The sequence below is a fragment of the Oncorhynchus gorbuscha genome, linkage group LG08 (assembly GCF_021184085.1).
Source record: "Oncorhynchus gorbuscha isolate QuinsamMale2020 ecotype Even-year linkage group LG08, OgorEven_v1.0, whole genome shotgun sequence".
NCBI classification, from domain to species: Eukaryota; Metazoa; Chordata; class Actinopteri; order Salmoniformes; family Salmonidae; genus Oncorhynchus; species Oncorhynchus gorbuscha.
This window is the reverse complement of record NC_060180.1, coordinates 37,875,685-37,895,027: the sequence shown is the minus strand read 5'-3', so window position 1 is coordinate 37,895,027 and position 19,343 is coordinate 37,875,685. Positions and strand designations below refer to the sequence as shown.

Sequence of the window (19,343 nt, the reverse complement as noted above, 5' to 3'; positions counted from 1 at the left end):
CCTGATATGCAAAGGGACAAGCAAAATTGTGTGCAATATAGAAGGACATTGTGGACATTCTGAACCTTGTTTGGGGACAGTAGGTCACATGACCAAGGAGCTATAGAAATTTACAATTTTGAAAAATGCATGTAAAATCACCTGATATGCAAAGGGACAAGCAAAATTGTGTGCAATATAGAAGGACATTGTGGACATTCTGAACCTTGGTTGAGGTCAGTGTCACATCCTGACCATAGTCCCTTTTGTAGGTCTCTATTTTAGGTTGGTCAGGGCGTGAGTTGGGGTGGGCATTCTGTTTTGTTCTTGTGTTTATATTTCTATGTGTTTGGCCTGGTATGGTTCCCAATCAGAGGCAGCTGTCGATCGTTGTCTCTGATTGAGAACCACACTTAGGTAGCCTGTTTTCCCACTCTTGTTTGTGGGTGGTTGTTTTCTGTTTAGTGTGTTGTTTCACCTGACAGGACTGTTTCGTTTCTTTCATTCACTTTGTTTTGTGTGTTCAGTTATTAAATAAATAAATTAACATGGACACTTACCACGTTGCATATTGGGCTGATCCTTCCTACTCCTCCACAGACGAAGAGCAGAAGCGTTACAGTCAGTAGGTCACATGACCAAGGAGCTATTTAAATGTGAGTGAAAATGTATGTATAATCTATTGAAATTAGAATCTTAAAATTATTTTAAAATCTCATGAGATGCAAATGGACAAACAAAAGGGTGTGCAATGTGTAGGTCCACTGAGTGGACATTATGAACCTTGTTGGAGGTGTGTGGGTCTAAAGTGTGTGCAATGTGTGTCTATGTCATCGGGTTAGCTAGAACCAGTTTTGAAAGTTTTAGGAGTATTGGTTAAAGAGCTATTAAAATGTGAACATTTTGATTTGTAACTGTTGACGGTCCCTAACTGCTGTTGGTGGACGTAAGGAAAACTACAGCCGAATATCCGTTGAATATCCAACCTGAATCTGTCTTTACCTCGGTAGCTATCATCACCAATATTCCCTGAATTGTTTCAATTTAGTTCACCTTTATTTAACCAGGTAGGCTAGTTAAGAACAAGTTCTCATTTGCAACTACGACCTGACCAAGATAAAACAAAGCCGTTCGACACACAACAACAGAGTTACACATGGAATAAACAAACATACAATCAATAGTACAGTAGAACAATCTATATACAGCATGTGCAAATGAGGTAGGATAAGAGAGGTAAGGCAATAAATAGGCCACAGTGGTGAAGTAATTAAAATATAGCAATTAAACACTGGAATGGTAGAATGTGCAGAAGATGAATGTGCAAGTAGAGATACTGGGGTGCAAAGGAGCAAGATAAATAAATAAATAAATTATGGGGATGAGGTAGAGTGGATGGGCTATTTACAGATGAGCTAGTGGGGCAAAATAGTATTTAGTCAGCCACCAATTGTGCAAGTTCTCCCACTTAAAGATGAGAGGCCTATAATTTATCATAGGTACACTTCAACTATGACAGACAAAATGATTTTTAATTTATTTATTTGCAAATTATGGTGGAAACTAAGTATTTGGTCAATAACAAAAGTTTCTCAATACTTTGTTATATACCCTTTTTTGGCAATGACAGAGGTCAAATGTTTTCTGTAAGTCTTCCCAAGGTTTTCACACTGTTGCTGGTATTTTGGCCCATTTCTCCACGCAGATCTCCTCTAGAGCAGTGATGTTTTGGGGCTGTTTCTGGGCAACAGACTTTCAACTGCCTCCAAAGATTTTCTATGGGGTTGAAATCTGGAGACTGGCTAGGCCAATCCAGGACCTTGAAATGCTTCTTACGAAGCCACTCCTTCGTTGCCCGGGCTGTGTGTTTGGGATAATTGTCATGCTGAAAGACCCAGCCACGTTTCATCTTCAATGCCCTTGCTGATGGAAGGAGGTTTTCACTCAATCTCATGATACATGGCCCCATTCATTCTTTCCTTTACACGGATCAGTCGTCCTGGTCCCTTTGCAGAAAAACAGCCCCAAATCATGATGTTTCCACCCTCATGCTTCACAGTAGATATGGTGTTCTTTGGATACAACTCAGCATTCTGTGTCCTCCAAACACGACGAGTTGAGTTTTTCAAAAGTTATATTTTGGTTTCATCTGACCATATGACATTCTCCCAATCTTCTTCTGGATCATCCAAATGCTCTCTAGCAAACTTCAGACGGGCCTGGACATGTACTGGCTTAAGCAGGGGGACACATCTGGCACTGCAGGATTTGAGTCCCTGGCGGCGTAGTGTGTTACTGATGGCAGGCTTTGTTACTTTGGACTCAGCTCTCTGCAGGTCATTCACTAGGTCCCCCCGTGTGGTTCTGGGATTTTTGCTCACCGTTCTTGTGATCATTTTGACCCCACGGGGTGAGATCTTGAGTGGAGCCCCAGATCGAGGGAGATTATCAGTGGTCTTGTATGTCTTATATTTCCTAATTACTCCCACAGTTGATTTCTTCAAACCAAGCTGCTTACCTATTGCAGATTCAGTCTTCCCAGCCTGGTGCAGGTCTACAATTTTGTTTCTGGTGTCCTTTGATAGCTCTTTGGTCTTGGCCATAGTGGAGTTTGGAGTGTAACTGGTTGAGGTTGTGGACAGGTGTCTTTTATACTGATAACAAGTTCAAACAGGTGCCATTAATACAGGTAACGAGTGGAGGACAGAGGAGCCTCTTGAAGAAGTTACAGGTCTGTGAGAGCCAGAAATCTTGCTTGTTTGTAGGTGACTGACCAAATACTTATTTTCCACCATAATTTGCAAATAAACTCATTAAAAATCCTACAATGTGATTTTCTGGATTTTTTTTCTCATTTTGTCTGTCATAGTTGATAATTACAGGCCTCATCTTTTTAAGTGGGAGAACTTGCACAATTGGTGGCTGACTAAATACTTTTTTGCCCCACTGTATGTACAGGTGCAGTGATCTGTGAGCTGCTCTGACAGCTGGTGCTTAAAGCTAGTGAGGGAGGTAAGAGTCTCCAGCTTTAGTGATTTTTGCAGTTCGTTCCAGTCATTGGCATCAGATAACTGGAAGGAGAGGCGGCCAAAGGAATAATTGGCTTTGAGGGTGACCAGTGAGATATACCTGCTGGAGCACGTGCTACAGGTGGGTACTGCTATGGTGACCAGTGAGCTGAGATGAGGCGGGGCTTTACCCAGCAGAGAATTGTAGATGACCTGAAGCCAGTGGGTTTGGAAACATAGGCTACTAGATACTGTACAATATTATCAACACTAGATGTTCTCACCCACATTTTAGTTTATTTTTTCTATTATTTTGGACAAAAGTCTATTCATCCTTATTTCCACTGCCATCAGATTTAAGCTCCATATCCACTTCTGCCATTGTCTCATCGTCCGCTGAATGTAAAATGCTAATGCTCAGCGGGCCAGAGTTCAGTTTGCGTTTTTAGAATGACAATTACTGTAGGGCAGGCCCATTTTGAATACTTTTAAGCACACCCTTCTCCCCTACCTTAAAATATCACTGGTCTGATGACTGGACAGTAGATTTGTTTTAAATTTGACACCCTCTCTACATCCCTCTCATTTTCCTGTGGGTGAAAACAACTAGTTGATGAGAGGGGTCGAAGGAGAATGGCAAGAATCGTGCAACCTAACAGGTGGGCCACAAACAGAAAAATAAGAGCGCAGCATCTCAGCAGACGACCACAACGAGTTTCACTCCTAGCAGCTAAAAACAAGAAGCAGCTGTTCCAGTGGGCACGTGATCACCAACACTAGGCAATTGAGAAGTGGAAAAACATCACCTGGAACATGACAGTGAGATCTGTTTCCTTGAGTGGCCTGCACAGTCCCCAGACCTCAAGCCATTAGAGCATCTATTGAGAGATGGAACAGGCTGTTCACAGCATGAATGTAACCACCGTCCAATCAGCAGCAACTGCGTGATGCCATGACGTCAGCATGGACCAACATCGCTGTGCAACGTTTCCGACATCAAATCCCCAGCTGACCTCTTGGGGGAGGAGAAGATGGAACTAATTGAGTTACAAAATAAACTGGATAATATATATAAATTAAAAGCAGAAGGAGCCTTTTAGATCTACGAAAAAAATGGATTGAGGAGGGAGAACAGAATTCATCCTATTTCTATAGACTTGAGAAATTTCACTCTAAAAATAACACTATCCATAAGTTAAACATTGATGGTGTTATTACAGATGACCAAAAATTAATCGCTAAATACTGCAGCAATTATTACAGAAAATTGTATAGCTCTAAGTACTGTCAGGAATCCACAGATATGTTTTTTAACTCACTGAATAATGTTCACTCTATCAGTGATATAGAATCTAAACAGTGTGAGGAACCCATCAAAGTTGAAGAGATTAGAGTCTATCAAACATCTAAAGAACAATAAATCACCAGGTGTTGATGGAATTACATCAGAATTTTACAAATTGTTTTCTGAAGAAGTAGCTCCTTTCATATTTGAAGTCTTTTTAGAGAGTATTAAAAACAATGTTCTCCCTCCTACAATGAGTCAGGGGTTAATAACACTGATACCTAAACCTAAAAAAGAAGTGCTGCTCATCGATAACTGGCATCCAATTTGTCTTCTTAATAATGACTGTAAGATATTAGCCTCACTACTTGCAAAAATAATTAAAGAAGTCCTGGATGCAATCATTGATGAAACACAGTCTGGCTTCATGAGGAACAAACATATTTCTAACAATGTCAGACTAGTATTAGACGTACTTGACTACTCAGACCTAATAACTGAGGATAGCTTCATATTATTTATGATTTTTCTAAAGCATTTGACACAGTAGAGCATCAGTTTCTCTTCCACTCCCTTGAGAGACTTGGCTTTGGGGATTTTTTTCTGTAAGGCTATTAAGACTCTATGCAAATGGTAACAGCTCTATCAAATTGAAATATGGCACCTCACCTAGATTTGAGTTAAAGAGAGGAATTAGGCAAGGTTGTCCTATCTCTCCGTACCGGTTTTTGTTAATCACCCAACTTCTTGCAAATTCTTTAAATAATAGTCCCGTACAAGGTATTTCCATAGCTGGTAAAGAAATTATTATAAGCCAGCTGGCTGACGATACTACACTTTTTCTGAAAGACGCTAACCAAATTCCCATATCGATCAATGTGATACAATCCTTTTCCAAAGCGTCTGGTCTATATCTTAACATTAAGAAATGTGAACTCATGGCTGTCAAAGATTGTGTGACACCTTCATATTATGGTATTCCAGTAAAAGAAGAACTTACATATTTAGGCATAACCATTACAAAGGATCAGAAGTCTAGAGGCTTACTCAATTTTAACCCTCTTATTTAAAAAACCCAGAAGAAACTAAATCAATGGCTACAGAGGGACTTATCTTTAAAAGGTAGAGTCCTAATAACCAAGGCTGAAGGTATCTCTAGACTAACAAATGGTGCGCAATCTTTATATCTTGACTGTAAAATAAGCAAGGAGATAGTTGAAAAGCATCTGGTCTTTCTTTGGAGAAACTGTACCCATTACATTAGGAAAACTGTTGTAATGAACACTTATGAGAATGGTGGACTGAATTTTCTGGATTTTACTACTTTAAATAATACTTTCAAGATCAATTGGATAAAACAATTCCTAAGAAGACCCACTTCTATCTGGAATTATATTCCTCATCATGTCTTCTCTACTTTTGGTGGCCTTAACTTCATGTTGTTTTGCAATTATATATAATATTGAGTTCCAGTGAAACTTTCTGCTTTTCATCGGCAGGTTTTCTTGTCATGGTCCTTAATTTATAAACACAATTTTTCTCCACACAGATATTATATATGGAATAATCGGGATATATTGTATAAAAATACCTCTGTTTTTAGAATATTGGTTCAGAAATAATATCCTATTGGTGAGCCAACTGGTAAATGCAGAGGGTCTTTTACTCAGTTATAAAGAATTCTTATCACTTTACAAGGTCCCTGTAACACCTAAAGATTTTGCAATTGTTTTAGATGCCATTCCCTCAGGTGTTGCTATGTTATTCAGGAACATGTCAAGACCTGACCCTCAGAGCCTACCTTCTGTTGACCCTGTTGACTCATCAGTAGGAAAGATTTGTTTCTCTTTTGGTCCATTCAACAACAGAGCGATACGAACCTTGTTTCAGCAGGATGTTGTATCTATACCTTATGTCATGCCTTATTGGAATGGATTTATTGATAATATCTGTTGGGAAAAAGTTTGGATGTTGCCACACACATACCTACTTGTTAACAAAGTTAAGGAAGTTTCCTTTAAAATTATTCATAAATATTATCCTGCCAACCACTATATGAAGAAGTTTAAGGAAAACATCAACTCAAATTGCTCCTTTTGTAATGACCACCCAGAAACAGTTGTGCATCTTTTTTTGGCATTGTATGCATGTAAGAAAACTGTGGCAAGACATCAGTAGGTTTATAATTGAACACATTTATGAAGATTTTACACTATTGTGGAGAGATGTACTGTTTGGATTCTTTACATACAATAGAAATAAGCGGAATCATTTTTATGTAATTAATTTCCTTATTCTTTTGGCCAAATTTCATATACACAAATGTAAATTTACAAACAGAAAACCACATTTTCGTACCCTACAAAAAGAAATTGAACTGTATTTTAAGACGGTTAAATGCTCTACTAACAAAAAAGCTGTTAGAATTGTAAGTATCTGCATGTCCCTTAAGGTCCTTGTGTAATTGTAATGTGATTATTGTACCCCCTAGCTCGATTGTCTATAGTTTGTAATCTATGTATGCTTGTGTTCCCTCATGTGCTTTATGTATTGATTTGATATAAAAAATAAATTAAAAAACGTTTCCGACATCAAAACATTGATGTAGCAATTAAGTAATCTAGATTTAACATGTGCGTTAAAAATCTGTCAGTGGCGGCCACCTGGGCAGCTTGGTCCCGTTTCAATTTAAACCCCTGAAACATATCAAAGCCAGCCCATGGAAACATAGGGCAGGCCTAGTTCTATCACATTCTTTTGTCATTTTCTTACTCTCTTTCTTGAGAGACAACTCTCTTATTGTGACCTGTGTATTATATGTTAACTTTGACGCCCTCTATTGACGAGATACAGATCTTTACGTAGCCAGGGTTGGATCTCACTACAGCTTCCTCTCCACTTCCGCTTTAATAATCTCACTGATTTGAAATAATTTAACAGGTGAAACCAAAATCCCAGTATCCACCATATTGCTTTCACCTGTCCAGGGTTTTCAGATCTTTGCAGGTGAAGGGAAGGAGCCAAGGAGATGAGCCAAGAGTATTGACATTTCCCCAGTGTACGTGTATGAAAATGACTCAAATGAAGTAGGTTTAGTATGCTGCCTGCCAATAATTCTTGTCAGCAGTTCATTGATAAATGCCAACTTCAGTTTGCAAGTGACAGCTGCACCCTATTTCAGCCAACCGTTCTTGTGAGGTAAGAGGAACCCACCTTACTCGTTTGGACGCTTTCTTATGTTCTTCGAGAGGGAGAGTCAACAAAGGGAGGACAGGGAAGTAGGTTACTTTTTACAGCCTCGCTCAAATAATCAATGGTTTGCGCAATCCGGGATCCCTGGGACGTCCCTACACTAAACTCTAACCACTACCCTAACCCTTACCTAAACCCAACCTTAGCCATTTTAAATGTCAACTTCAATTGGGTGATGTCAGAGTCTGGAAAGTCCCAAGGATTCAGTTTCAAATAATCAACAAACAAAAAACTATTCGGCACAACCCCCCTTTCAACAACCACAGCAACTTCTTTTACAATTGGTAAAGGCTAGGTGGGCAAATTATATATTGCCACAAGTTCACAGACAAACAAATACCACACGCAATCCTAACGGTAAGAGGTGGAAAGCATCGCCGTGGGAAGTAGTTTGGGGTGGGGGTGTTGCATTTTTTTTTTTTAGGGGTGAGAAATAAAAAGCCCATGCTGAAGATGTAAATATTGGTCAGGACTAGTAAAGGCTCAGTGCACTACTTTTGTGAACAAATTTAAACTAAATGTATTTACCAGCATTTGTAACTTGAGTCTAATCATTATCTGTACAAAAAAGTGAATCTGATAAACAGGATCTGTCCAGTTTGTATAAATACTTTGCAAATGCACTTATTTCTATGTGAAAACTGAAATGGTCTATTCATTATTTTGTAGACGCTCTTATCCAGAGCAACTTACATTAGTGAGTGCATACATTATCATACTATTTCAAACTGGTACCCCATGGGACTTGAACCCACAACCCTGGCATTACAAACACCATGCTCTACCAACTGCACCACATTACATAAACCCAAACTAACTTTGCACTTTTTGATGTATCCTAAATGTTTGAGGACAGTGTTTGTCCTTTCTAGATTCCATTAGAATCAAACGTATTTATGAAGCCCTTTTTTACATCAGCCGATGTCAAAGTGCTTTACAGAAACCCAGCTTAAAACCACAAACAGCAAGCACTGTAGATGTAGACGCACAGTGGCTAGGAATATCTCCCTAGAAAGGCAGGAACCTAGGAAGAAACCTAGAGAGGAAACATGCTTTGAGGGGTATCCAGTCCTCTTCTTGTTGTGGCGGGTGGAGATTATAACAGTACATGGCCAAGATGTTCATAGATGACCAGCAGGGTCAAATAATAATAATCACAGTGGGTGTAGAGGGTGCAACAGGTCAGCACCTCAGGAGTAAATGTCAGTTGGCTTTTCATAGCCGAGCATTCAGAGTTAGAGACAGCAGGTGGGGTAGAGAGAGAGAGAGTCGAAAATAGTCAGTCTGGTACAAGGTAGCACGTCCGGTGAACTGGTCAGGGTTCCATAGCCGAAGGCAGAACAGTTGAAACTGGAGCAGCAGCACGACCAGGTGGACTGGGGACAGCAAGGAGTCATCAGGCCAGGTAGTCCTGAGGCATGTTCCCAGGGCTCAGGTCCTCCGCGAGGGGAGGGAGAGAGAGGGTGCATACTTAAATTCACACAGGACACAGGATAAGACAGGATAAATATTCCAGATATAACAGACTGACCCTAGCCCCCAGACACAAACTATTGCAGCATAAATACTGGAGGCTGAGACAGGATGGGTCGGGAGACACTGATGCCCCGTCCAACAATACCCCTGGACAGGGCCAACCAGACAGGATAGAACCCCACAGCAGGGGTTCAAACTGTAGAACCCAGTTCCTACATTTGAATACAAAAATGTATTTTATCAAAGAAAACTATGCTACATTTTATTTCTGGGACCCTCAAGATGACAAATAAGAGCAATATTACTGAATGTAAGTACATTATATACCTTCAGAGGTGAATATATCAAACCAGTTGCCGTGATAATTGTTGTTGTTGTGCACTCCCCTCAAACAATAGCATGGCATAGCTACTGTAAATTTTACAGTGCATTTAGATTAACAAGAATTTAAGCTTTCTACCCATATAAGATATTTCTATGTCCTGGGAAATGTTCTTGTTGCTTACAACGTCATGCTAATCATGTTAGCTTACGTTTGCGCAACCGTCCCGGTGGAGGTTCACCGATCCCGGAGAGGTTTTTAAGAGACCGAATCTGCGTCTCTCACATGGGTAGGCAGACCATTCCATAAAAATGTTGCTCTATAGGAGAAAGCCTTGACTCCAGCTGTTTGCTTAGAAATTCTAGGGACAATAAGGAGGCCTGCGTCTTGTGACCATAGTGTAGGTATGTACAGCAGGACAGATAGGTAGGAGCAAGCCCATGTTATGCTTTGTAGGTTAGCAGTAAAACCTTGAAATCAAGCACTAGCCCTGGAAACCAGTGTAGAGGGGCTAGCACTGGAGTAATATGATCAATTGTTTTTGTTCTAGTCAAGATTCATGAGGTGGCAGGTAGCCTGGTGGTTAGAGCTTTGGACTAGTAACCAAAAGGTTGCAAGATCGAATTCCAGAGCTGACATAGTAAAGAAAAAGCTGTCGTTCTGCCCCTGAACAAGGCAGTTAACCCACTGTTCCTGGGCTGTCATTGAAAATACTAATTTGTTCTTAACTGACTTGCCGAGTTAAATAAAGATCAAATGTAAAAAATAATAAAATAATAAAACAATTTAGCAGCTGTGTTCGTACCTAACTGAAGTTTATTTAGTAGTTTATCCGGGTAGTCGGAAAGTAGAGCATTGCAGTAGTCTAATCTAAAAAAGCATGGATTCACTTTTCTGCATCATTTTAGAACAGAAAGTTTCAGATTTTTGCAATGTTACGTAGATGGAAAAAAGCTGTCCTTAGAATGACAATTGCAGAGAAAGGGACAAGGCAACAACTCTTACAATTCCAACTATTGAATCATGCAAGATACTGTTCTTAATTATACAACTACCTTTTTTGCCAAAGCTGAGATGTGAAAATGTTTTTTTTTTTTGCCAGGGCTACAGATGTCTATCGTTCACTAATACAAGTAAAGGCAAAGTGCACTAGTTTTGGAAAATACCCCCCCCCAATTTTTTTTTTTTTTTTTTACAAGCACCCTCAGCACCCCTACTTCCTGTGGCCATGGCCCGAAGGGATTCATGAAGTTGTAAATATTCAAACTATTTTGGTTATAATTTTAAGGGATATTTTGATCTGTTGTCAGCCGAGATGCATTATTGACTGGGGGAAATACAATACTGTAAATTGTAAGCGGATGGTAAATTGCTCATGCGTTATTATGGGAGATTGCTTAACATTTGTTTTGACAGGATCGGAAAGGGCGATATGATGACATGCTGGATTTGGAGTGTGAGGGAGAAGTTATGGTTAGACTTGCACTGTTGAATAGCATCATTCTATTCTAATCTGAGTAGCCTACATATGTTTTCTTTAATCCGAGACACAGGACCAATCCCTCTGTGTAAATTGTATAAGTCCTCTGTGAAAGAATACATAGGCTACCTAGCTCCAAGAATGTACTGTTAAGGAGTGTAGCCGACCCTTCCCAGTGGGCAAAACCTGATTTGAATCATGAAGTATTAGCTCGAACATCCCCCCCCAAAATTTACTGACCAGAATGAGATTTACACTACATGACCAAATGTATGTGGACACGTGCTCTTCAAACATCTCATTCCAAAATCATGGCCATTAATATGTAGTTGGTCCCCCCTTTGTTGTGAAAACAGCCTACACTCTTCTGGGAAGGATTTTCACTAGATGTTGGAACATTGCTGTGGGGACTTGCTTCCACTCAGCCACAAGAGCATTAGTGAGGTTTGGCACAATGTTATTGTATGCTGTAGCATTACGATTTCCCTTCACTGGAACTAAGGGGCCTAGCCCGAACCATGAAAAACAGCCCCAACCCATTATTCCTCCTCCCTCAAACTTTACATTTGGCACTATGCATTTGGGAAGGTAGAGTTCTCCTGGCATCCGCCAAACACAGATTTGACCTTCGGACTGACAGATGTTGAATCTTGTTTCATCACTCCAGAGAACGCGTTTCCACTCCAGCCGTCGCTTGGCATTGCATATTGTGATCTTAGGCTTGTGTGCGGATGCTCGGCCATAGAAACCCATTTCAAGAAGCTCTCAACAAACTGTTCTTGTTCTGACTTTGTTTCCAGAGACGATATGTAACTCAGTAGTGAGTGTTGCAACCGAGGACAGGTAAGAGCGTCTGCTAAATTACTTAAATGTAAATGTAAATGTGATTGTTACGCACTACGCGCTTCAGGACTCGGATGTCCTGTTCTGTGAGCTTTTGTAGTCTACCACTTCGCGCCTGAGCCGTTGTTGCTCCTTCACAGTAACAGCATTTAAACCCACTACCCTGGCGTTACAAGCGCCATACTCTACCAACTGAGCTACAGAAGGACCGCATCATATGACGGTGCCACATTGAAAGTCACTGAGCTCTTCAGTAAGGCCATTCTACTGCCAATGTCTGTCAATGGAGATTGCATGGCTGTGTGCTCGATTTTTATACACCTGTATGCAACAGGTCTGGCTGAAATAGAGTTTCCACATACTTTTGTATATTTAGTGTAATTTTCTGACCACCATACGACCAGCTGGTCATAATTCTGACCACTATATTAAGTGCTATATTTTGTAGTCTACTGGCCATAGGGATAACGTCAGTGCTTCGACGTCCCAAGGATCCCGTTTAGACATTTCAAACAATCAAGTCCAGACAGAAACTATTCGGCACACCCTGCTTTTCAGCAACCACCAGCTAAGCGAGCAAATCGTATATTGCCATTAGTTCACAGACCAACAACCACTGCAGGCAGTCCCAATGGTAAGCGGCGGAGCACTGCTCACACTTGAAGCAACTCCTGTCATTTTGAATATTGGAACTATTATGGTTATACATTTAAGTGGTGTTAGCCGATGTATTATTTGTTGGGGGAAATACAATGTTTTAAATTGTAAACGGATGGTAAATTGCTCTTGAGTTAGCCTAACATTGGTTAACATTTGTGTTGACAGGATCTGAAAGGGCGATATGATGCTATGGTGGATTTGGAGTGTGAGGGAGAAGTTATGGTGAGCCTTGCACTGTTGAATAGCATAATTCTAATCTGAGTAGACTACATATGTTTTCTTTCATCCAAGAGCAAGGACCAATCCGTGTAATTTTATAAATCTGTGAATGAATGCATATTTACATTTACATTTAAGTCATTTAGCAGACGCTCTTATCCAGAGCGACTTACAAATTGCATATAGGCTACCTAGCCCAAGAATGTACTGTTAAGGAGTGTATCCTACCCTTCCCAGTTGGTAAAACCTGACTGAATTACATAATATTCTTGTCGCGAACTGGTTGAAAAAATAAATAAATATATATATATATATTTATTACTTTACAGTTGGTCTTAATTCTGACCATAATATTATGTAGCCTACTGGTCATAGTTAAGACCTCATAACCTGGTAATGACCACCTGACTACAGTTTACCTACTGTAAAAGTATTGCAGAGGATGGTTGGATATTGAAAACACAATTCATCACATTTGTATTTGTTTCCATAGTCACCAATTAAAGTTGAAATATCCAACATTCTTACATTTAAAATAGATCAAGCAATGGCAAAAACAAATCTTTCGCACATCTGCATACAGTAATTGTTTCATAATTCACCCACATACATTACATGCATAGAAATACTGGGACACAGAGTATATAAAGGCTGATTGTTTTATTTGATTGATTAATAAAAGTGATGGGTTAGATCCTCATCTAGGACCTCTGAGCACAGAAGGTCATCTGGAGCGTGGTTTCTCTCTCGAAGAGTTGTGCATTACAACTGTATCTTCCCTGAAGACATTTTTTGGACATTTTTTGGATTTTTTGGCTAAAGTATTTCCATGGTACTAGTTGAAGAAGCTTGTGGCAGTTATCACTAAGTTATATCTTCAAAAAATAGCAATTTTTTTATGCAGACTTTGCATCCTCCTCCACCACTGTGGTCAGGGGCATATTTTAGGGCTTTCCAGAGGGCCCGCAACTCATTAACCTCCTACATTTTCTGGCTTTTCATGACACTTCAGCATACAAAGCGAAGAACATAAGTTAACGAATGGCATATTGTGGGCATGCAAGACAACAGTAACGCAGAGTATAATATCTTTAAAAAGTCAGAATCTACAAAGAAATTCTCATTGTCTATGTCAAATGTCTCAACTGCTTACATTTACTTACCAACTACAATGGAGCACACACACGAGTGGTAGCGAAGGCATGTTTGCTCCTCTGTCTCTTCATATTGAAGTGGGATCATTCATTGGTCATCAATCTGAAACATTTTAAGAAAGAGGATATCAATATTAGATAGTAGTTGGATAATTATAGTTTTGAACTAATCTCTACATTTTAAAGTTTTGCTTAATGTTAATACATGTTGTAATATTCAAATAACTTTTTCTAAATGCACCACTCCGTATTCCTGAGGACATGGTCCGGGACAGAGGTTCCCCAAATTGAGGACAGCTTGGCAGTCTTAAACGGATACTTCAGGCCCGATATCTACTTCCCCAGAGTTGAATTAACTATTGGATACCACTTGTCTCTGTGTCCAGTATGAAGCATGTTAAGAACTAGTTTCTTGAGCCAATGTTAATTAGCGTTACCGCAATGCAAGCAGATATCGCACAGAACTGTACGTGAACGGACCTCTGTCTGGCTTGGCGTCAGAGAATTTCTCAATAATGATTTGTGCCGTCTCCTTAGCGGAAGGAAGGAATGAAATGTGCCGCCTTGCAATGAGTCTTCCCATGAGCAAAGGCAGACCTCAATGTGTGAGGCCATGGTCGAGAAGGAATGGGGAGCAGACGACCGGCAGGAGGAGAGTTACCCGACTTAGTCTGCGCGCAGTCCGAACAGGCAGCCACGAAACGGCGGTGTCACGCTCCTGAGTCGAGCCACCAAAAGCTGAAGCAAGAGTGCCAACACCGGGATGACCCGCTAACTTGGCAGAGTGAGCCCACTGAAGAACAGCCAGACGAGTGGAAACAGGAACGAAAAGGAGGTTACTAGGACAACCGCGGCGGCGCAGTGTGCGTGAGTGCTTGCTTAACCTGTCTTTCAATTCCCCAGACTGTTAACCCGACAACACGCCCATAAGGAAGAATCCCTCGGGATCAGTCGAAGCCACAGAAGAACTAAACAGACGGGATAAGGCATCAGGCTTGGTGTTCTTGCTACCCGGACGGTAGACTTCCAGTCATTGAGCTATCGCTAGTCTGACTCTGGAGAAGTAGATAAAGGACCCGAAGTATCATTTAAAAAAAAATAAAGGTAAATAAAATACAATATGAAAAATGGGAGAAACTTTACATGACTCACCAAGGGAGGTGTCTGTTGAATCAGGACACAAGGGTTTTGCACCAAAAAAAAAAGGCGAGTTAAAATAGGATTTTATTTGCTTTACACAGACTTATATTATTAGAAGCAGTGCTAATTTAAGTTGGACCTACTTACACTACACTCTTAGAAAAAAGGGTTCCAAAAGAGTTCTTTGGCTGTCCCCATAGGAGAAACCTTTTTGGTTCCGCATTTAACTCTTTTTCTTGTTCCAGGTAGAACCCTTTTGGGTTCCATGTTGAACTTTGTGGAAAGGGTTCTACATGGAACCCAAAAGGGTTATTCAAAGGGTTCTCCTACGGGGACAGCTGATGAACCCTTTTAGGTTCTAGCTAGCATCTTTATTGTTCGGGAGCCGACAGAGAGCATAGGCCTCCCGAGGAGGAGTGGTCCCCGGAAGGAGATCAATACTACAATCATTTGCCAGGTCCTCCTGAGAAGACATGAGGGATGGCAGACATTTTCACATGACAAGAAACGTTCCAGGATAGGATAGAATTACTAGACCAATTAATAGAAGGATTATGACATACAAGCCAGGGTGACCCAAAACAACAGGTGTAAACGGTGAACGGAAAATGTAAGATCAAACAATCATGGGCAGCTGAATAGCATGTCTCTTGGGAAATCCAGTCTCAGTGAGACCTGATGCAGAGAAAATGTTAATTATCATCAGCATAGCTAGTACAACCCTACTGTAGTTTGTACAAAGCTGGTTAGTAGGAATATATACACATTGAAGATCATAGTATCAAACTGAAAAAAAAATGGAAAAGAATTGCACAAAAAAAAACTTACTGCCAATACTGGATTTAAGGAGTAGTGGTGCTGCTCTCTCCTTTTGTGGCAGAATAGGTCACTGGTAATGGAGTTGGCCATGCATTAGGTCATTGACATGTTTCAGGAATTGTAAAGACCGAGAGAAATCACGATTAACCATTACCTATAAGGCCTTCACTTCACTAAGACTTAGCCTAGCAAGTTCATTGATTGTTGCCCCTCAGCAGTCTGGCAGACATAGAGACAGAGAGAGAGAGAGAGAGCAAAACATATGCTATTTACATTATCTTAGTCAGCCGGCTGGATAACTTCTGTACTCCTTCCCTTGGTTCCCTCCTCCATCCTGGCATCCAAGCTAGAAGATTCCTGCAAAAAAAGTAACGTTGGAATGAGTGTTGAGGGGGAGCAGGGATAGGAAAACTGTATCCTATTCTGTAATCATCAGGAACTGATTTTCTTATTTACAATGACGGCCTACCCCGGCCAAACCTGGACGACGCTGGGCCAATTGTGCGCCGCCCTATGGGACTCCCAATCAAGGCCGGATGTGATCTAGCCTGATATGCATACCACCTTATTTAGCTATTAAAATTAAATGACTGCACGTATGTTAATTGCTTAAAAGCGTTAAGGGAAAATATAGTCATGTTCAAATTGAGGTGCAATAATTTTTGACTGATTATGGGAATAAATGTGATTAAAAATAGGGTTGCGTAAATCCTGGTGGATTGAAGTAGGATATTGAAAGAAAAAAGACAGACCGAAGTGTTAAATTCTGAAAAATGTAGTTAGTCGTATTAAAACATCAAAACAGCATTCAGTGGAACAGAAGAAACATGCAGCACAATAAACAGTGCAATTAGCTAACACTGACAAAATATTACCATTAGAAGCCAACACACAGTAAGCTATCAGATATCATTAATTAAACCACCATTACTTAATTGTTCTGCAGTTTTACGGCAAATCATTTTTTGTTAGGGTATCCTGTATTATTGTACATGGGGCGGCAGAGTAGCCTAGTGGTTAGAGCGTTGGACGAGTAACCGGAAGGTTGCAAGTTCAAATCCCCGAGTTGACAAGGTACAAATCTGTTGTTCTGCCCCTGAACAGGCAGTTAACCCACTGTTCCTAGGCCGTCATTGAAAATAAGAATTTGTTCTTAACTGACTTGCCCCCGAGCTGACAAGGCACAAATCTGTCGTTCTGCCCCTGAACAGGCAGTTAACCCACAGTTCCTAGGCCGTCATTGCCTGGTTAAATAAAGGTAAAATATACGGCCTACCACCTTGCCACAGCAAACATTACTATGGAGGTCAATTTGACAAATGAAAAAATCTTACATGCTGGTACCTAGAACAAATTTTATGGAAGTGAATGTGCACTTTCAAATTGGATGGACTGCAAACTACAAAAACACTGTCATTGCCTGTAGTAAAAGAATCAGAGATTCTCTAAATTAGGGACCATCTCTGATAGCAAGAGGACCAGAGACTGTCACAAATGTTTGCTTTTATTTTACCTATCAAATTCGCTGAATTGGTGGTGAAATATCAAATTTTTGATTAAAAAAATCACTGCTCAAATAAATAAAGGGAACACTAAAATAACACATCCTAGATCTGAATGAATTAAATACTTTTTTCTTTACATAGTTGAATGTGCTGACAACAAAATCACACAATTATCAATTCAAATCAAATGTATCAACCCATGGAGGTCTGCATTTGGAGTCACACTCAAAATTAAAGTGGGAAACTACACTACAGGCTGATCCAACTTTGATGTAATGTCCTTAAAAACAAGTCAAAATGAGGCTCAGTAGTGTGTGTGGCCTCCACGTGCCTGTATGACCTCCCTACAACGCCTGGGCATGCTCCTGATGAGGTGGCAGATGGTCTCCTGAGGGATCTCCTCCCAGACCTGGACTAAAGCATCCGCCAACTCCTGGACAGTCTGTGGTGCGACCCCCCCTTCTTGCCACAGCTTGCATTGATGTGCCATCCTGGATGAGCTGCACTACCTGAGCCACTTGTGTGGGTTGTAGACTCCGTCTCATGCTACCACTAGAGTGAAAGCACCGCCAGCATTCAAGTGACCAAAACATCAGCCAGGAAGCATAGGAACTGAGAAGTGGTCTGTGGTTATCACCTGCAGAACCACTCCTTTATTGGGGGTGTCTCGCTAATTGCCTATAATTTCCACCTGTTGTCTACTCCATTTGCACAATAGCACGTGAAATTTATTGTCAATCAGTGTTACTTCCTAAGTGGACAGTTTGATTTCACAGAAGTGTGATTGACTTGGTTGTTTGTTTAAGTGTTCCCTTTATTTTTTTGGAGCCGTGTATATATTTCATCACCTGGTGAGTAAAAACCTCAAATGGCCCTACTCCTGAAGAAATTAATCTGTCTGGATAAGCTGAAGTGGACTCGGCCCGAATACCATTATCAAATAAAATTGTATTTGTCACATGCTCCAAATACAACCTTAGCGTGAAATGCTTACTTTTACAAGCCATTAACCAACAATGCAGTTAAGAAAAATAAGGGTTAAGAAAATATTTACTGAATAAACTAAAGTATAGCACAAATAAGTCCCACAATAAAATAAGAATAACGAGGTTATATACAGGGGTACTGGTACCAAGTCAATGTGCGGTGGGACATGTAGGTAGGGGTAAAGTGACTATGCATAGATAATAAACAGCGAGTAGAAGTAGCGTAAAAAAAATGGGGGTGTCAATACAAATAGTCCAGGTAGCCATTTGATGAACTGTTCAGAAATGCTACGGCTTGGGGTAAAAGCTGTTAAGGAGTCTTTTTGACCTAGACTTTGTGCTCCGGTACTGCTTGCCGAGCGGTAGCAGAGAGAACAGTCTATGATTAGGGTGGCTGGAGTCTGACCATTTTTAGGGCCCTCCTCTGACACCGCCTGGTAGAGAGGTCCCGGATGGCAGGAAGCCCCGGTACTGGGCCATACGCACTACCCTCTGTAGAGCATTGTGATCGGATGCCGAGCAGTTGCCATACCAGGCAGTGACGCAACCAGTCAGGATGCTCGATGGTGCAGCTGTAGACCCTTTTGTGGATCTGAGGACCTATGCCAAATCCTTTCAGCCTCCAAGGGGGAATGGGCAGTGTTGTGCCCTCTTCACAACTGTCTCGGTGTGTTTGGACCATGATAGTTTGTTGGTGATGTGGACACCAAGGAATATGAAGCTCTCAACCTGCTCCACTACAGCCCCATCGATGTGTATGGGGGCCGTGCTAGGCCCGCCTTCTCCTGTAGTCCATGATCATCTCCTTTGTCTTGATCACGTTGAGGGAGAAGTTGTTGTCCTGGCACCACTCTGCCAGGTCTCTGACCTCCTCCCTATAGGCTGTCTCATCGTTGTCGATGATCAGGCCTACCACCATTGTGTCATCGGCAAACTTAAGAATGGTGTTGGAGTCGTGCTTGGCCTCGCAGTCGTGGGTGAACTGGGAGTATAGGAGGGGACTAAGCACACACCCTTAAAGCGCCTCCGTTTTGAGGATCAGCGTGGCAGATGTGTTGCTGCCTACCCTCACCACCTGAGGGCGGCCCGTCAGGAAGTCCAGGATCCAGCTGCAGAGAGTTGTTTAGTCCCAAGCTCCTTTGTTTAATCAAATCAAATGTATTTATATAGTCCTTCGTACATCAGCTGATATCTCAAAGTGCTGTACAGAAACCC

At 41.0% G+C, this 19,343-nt stretch overlaps 1 protein-coding gene across 4 annotated transcripts in view; it reads left to right on the top strand.

Annotated features, from left to right (window-relative positions):
* The first annotated feature begins 12,195 nt into the window (after positions 1-12,195).
* The window catches only part of LOC124041604, a 38,003-nt gene continuing 30,855 nt past the window's right edge, over positions 12,196-19,343 (top strand). For all 4 annotated transcript variants that reach the window (XM_046359370.1, XM_046359369.1, XM_046359368.1 and 1 more), the window contains exons 1-2: positions 12,196-12,279; positions 12,471-12,527. In XM_046359370.1, coding sequence (XP_046215326.1) covers positions 12,277-12,279; positions 12,471-12,527 — 60 coding nt within the window. In that variant the 5' untranslated portion in view covers positions 12,196-12,276. The remainder of the gene's footprint in view (positions 12,280-12,470; positions 12,528-19,343) is intronic.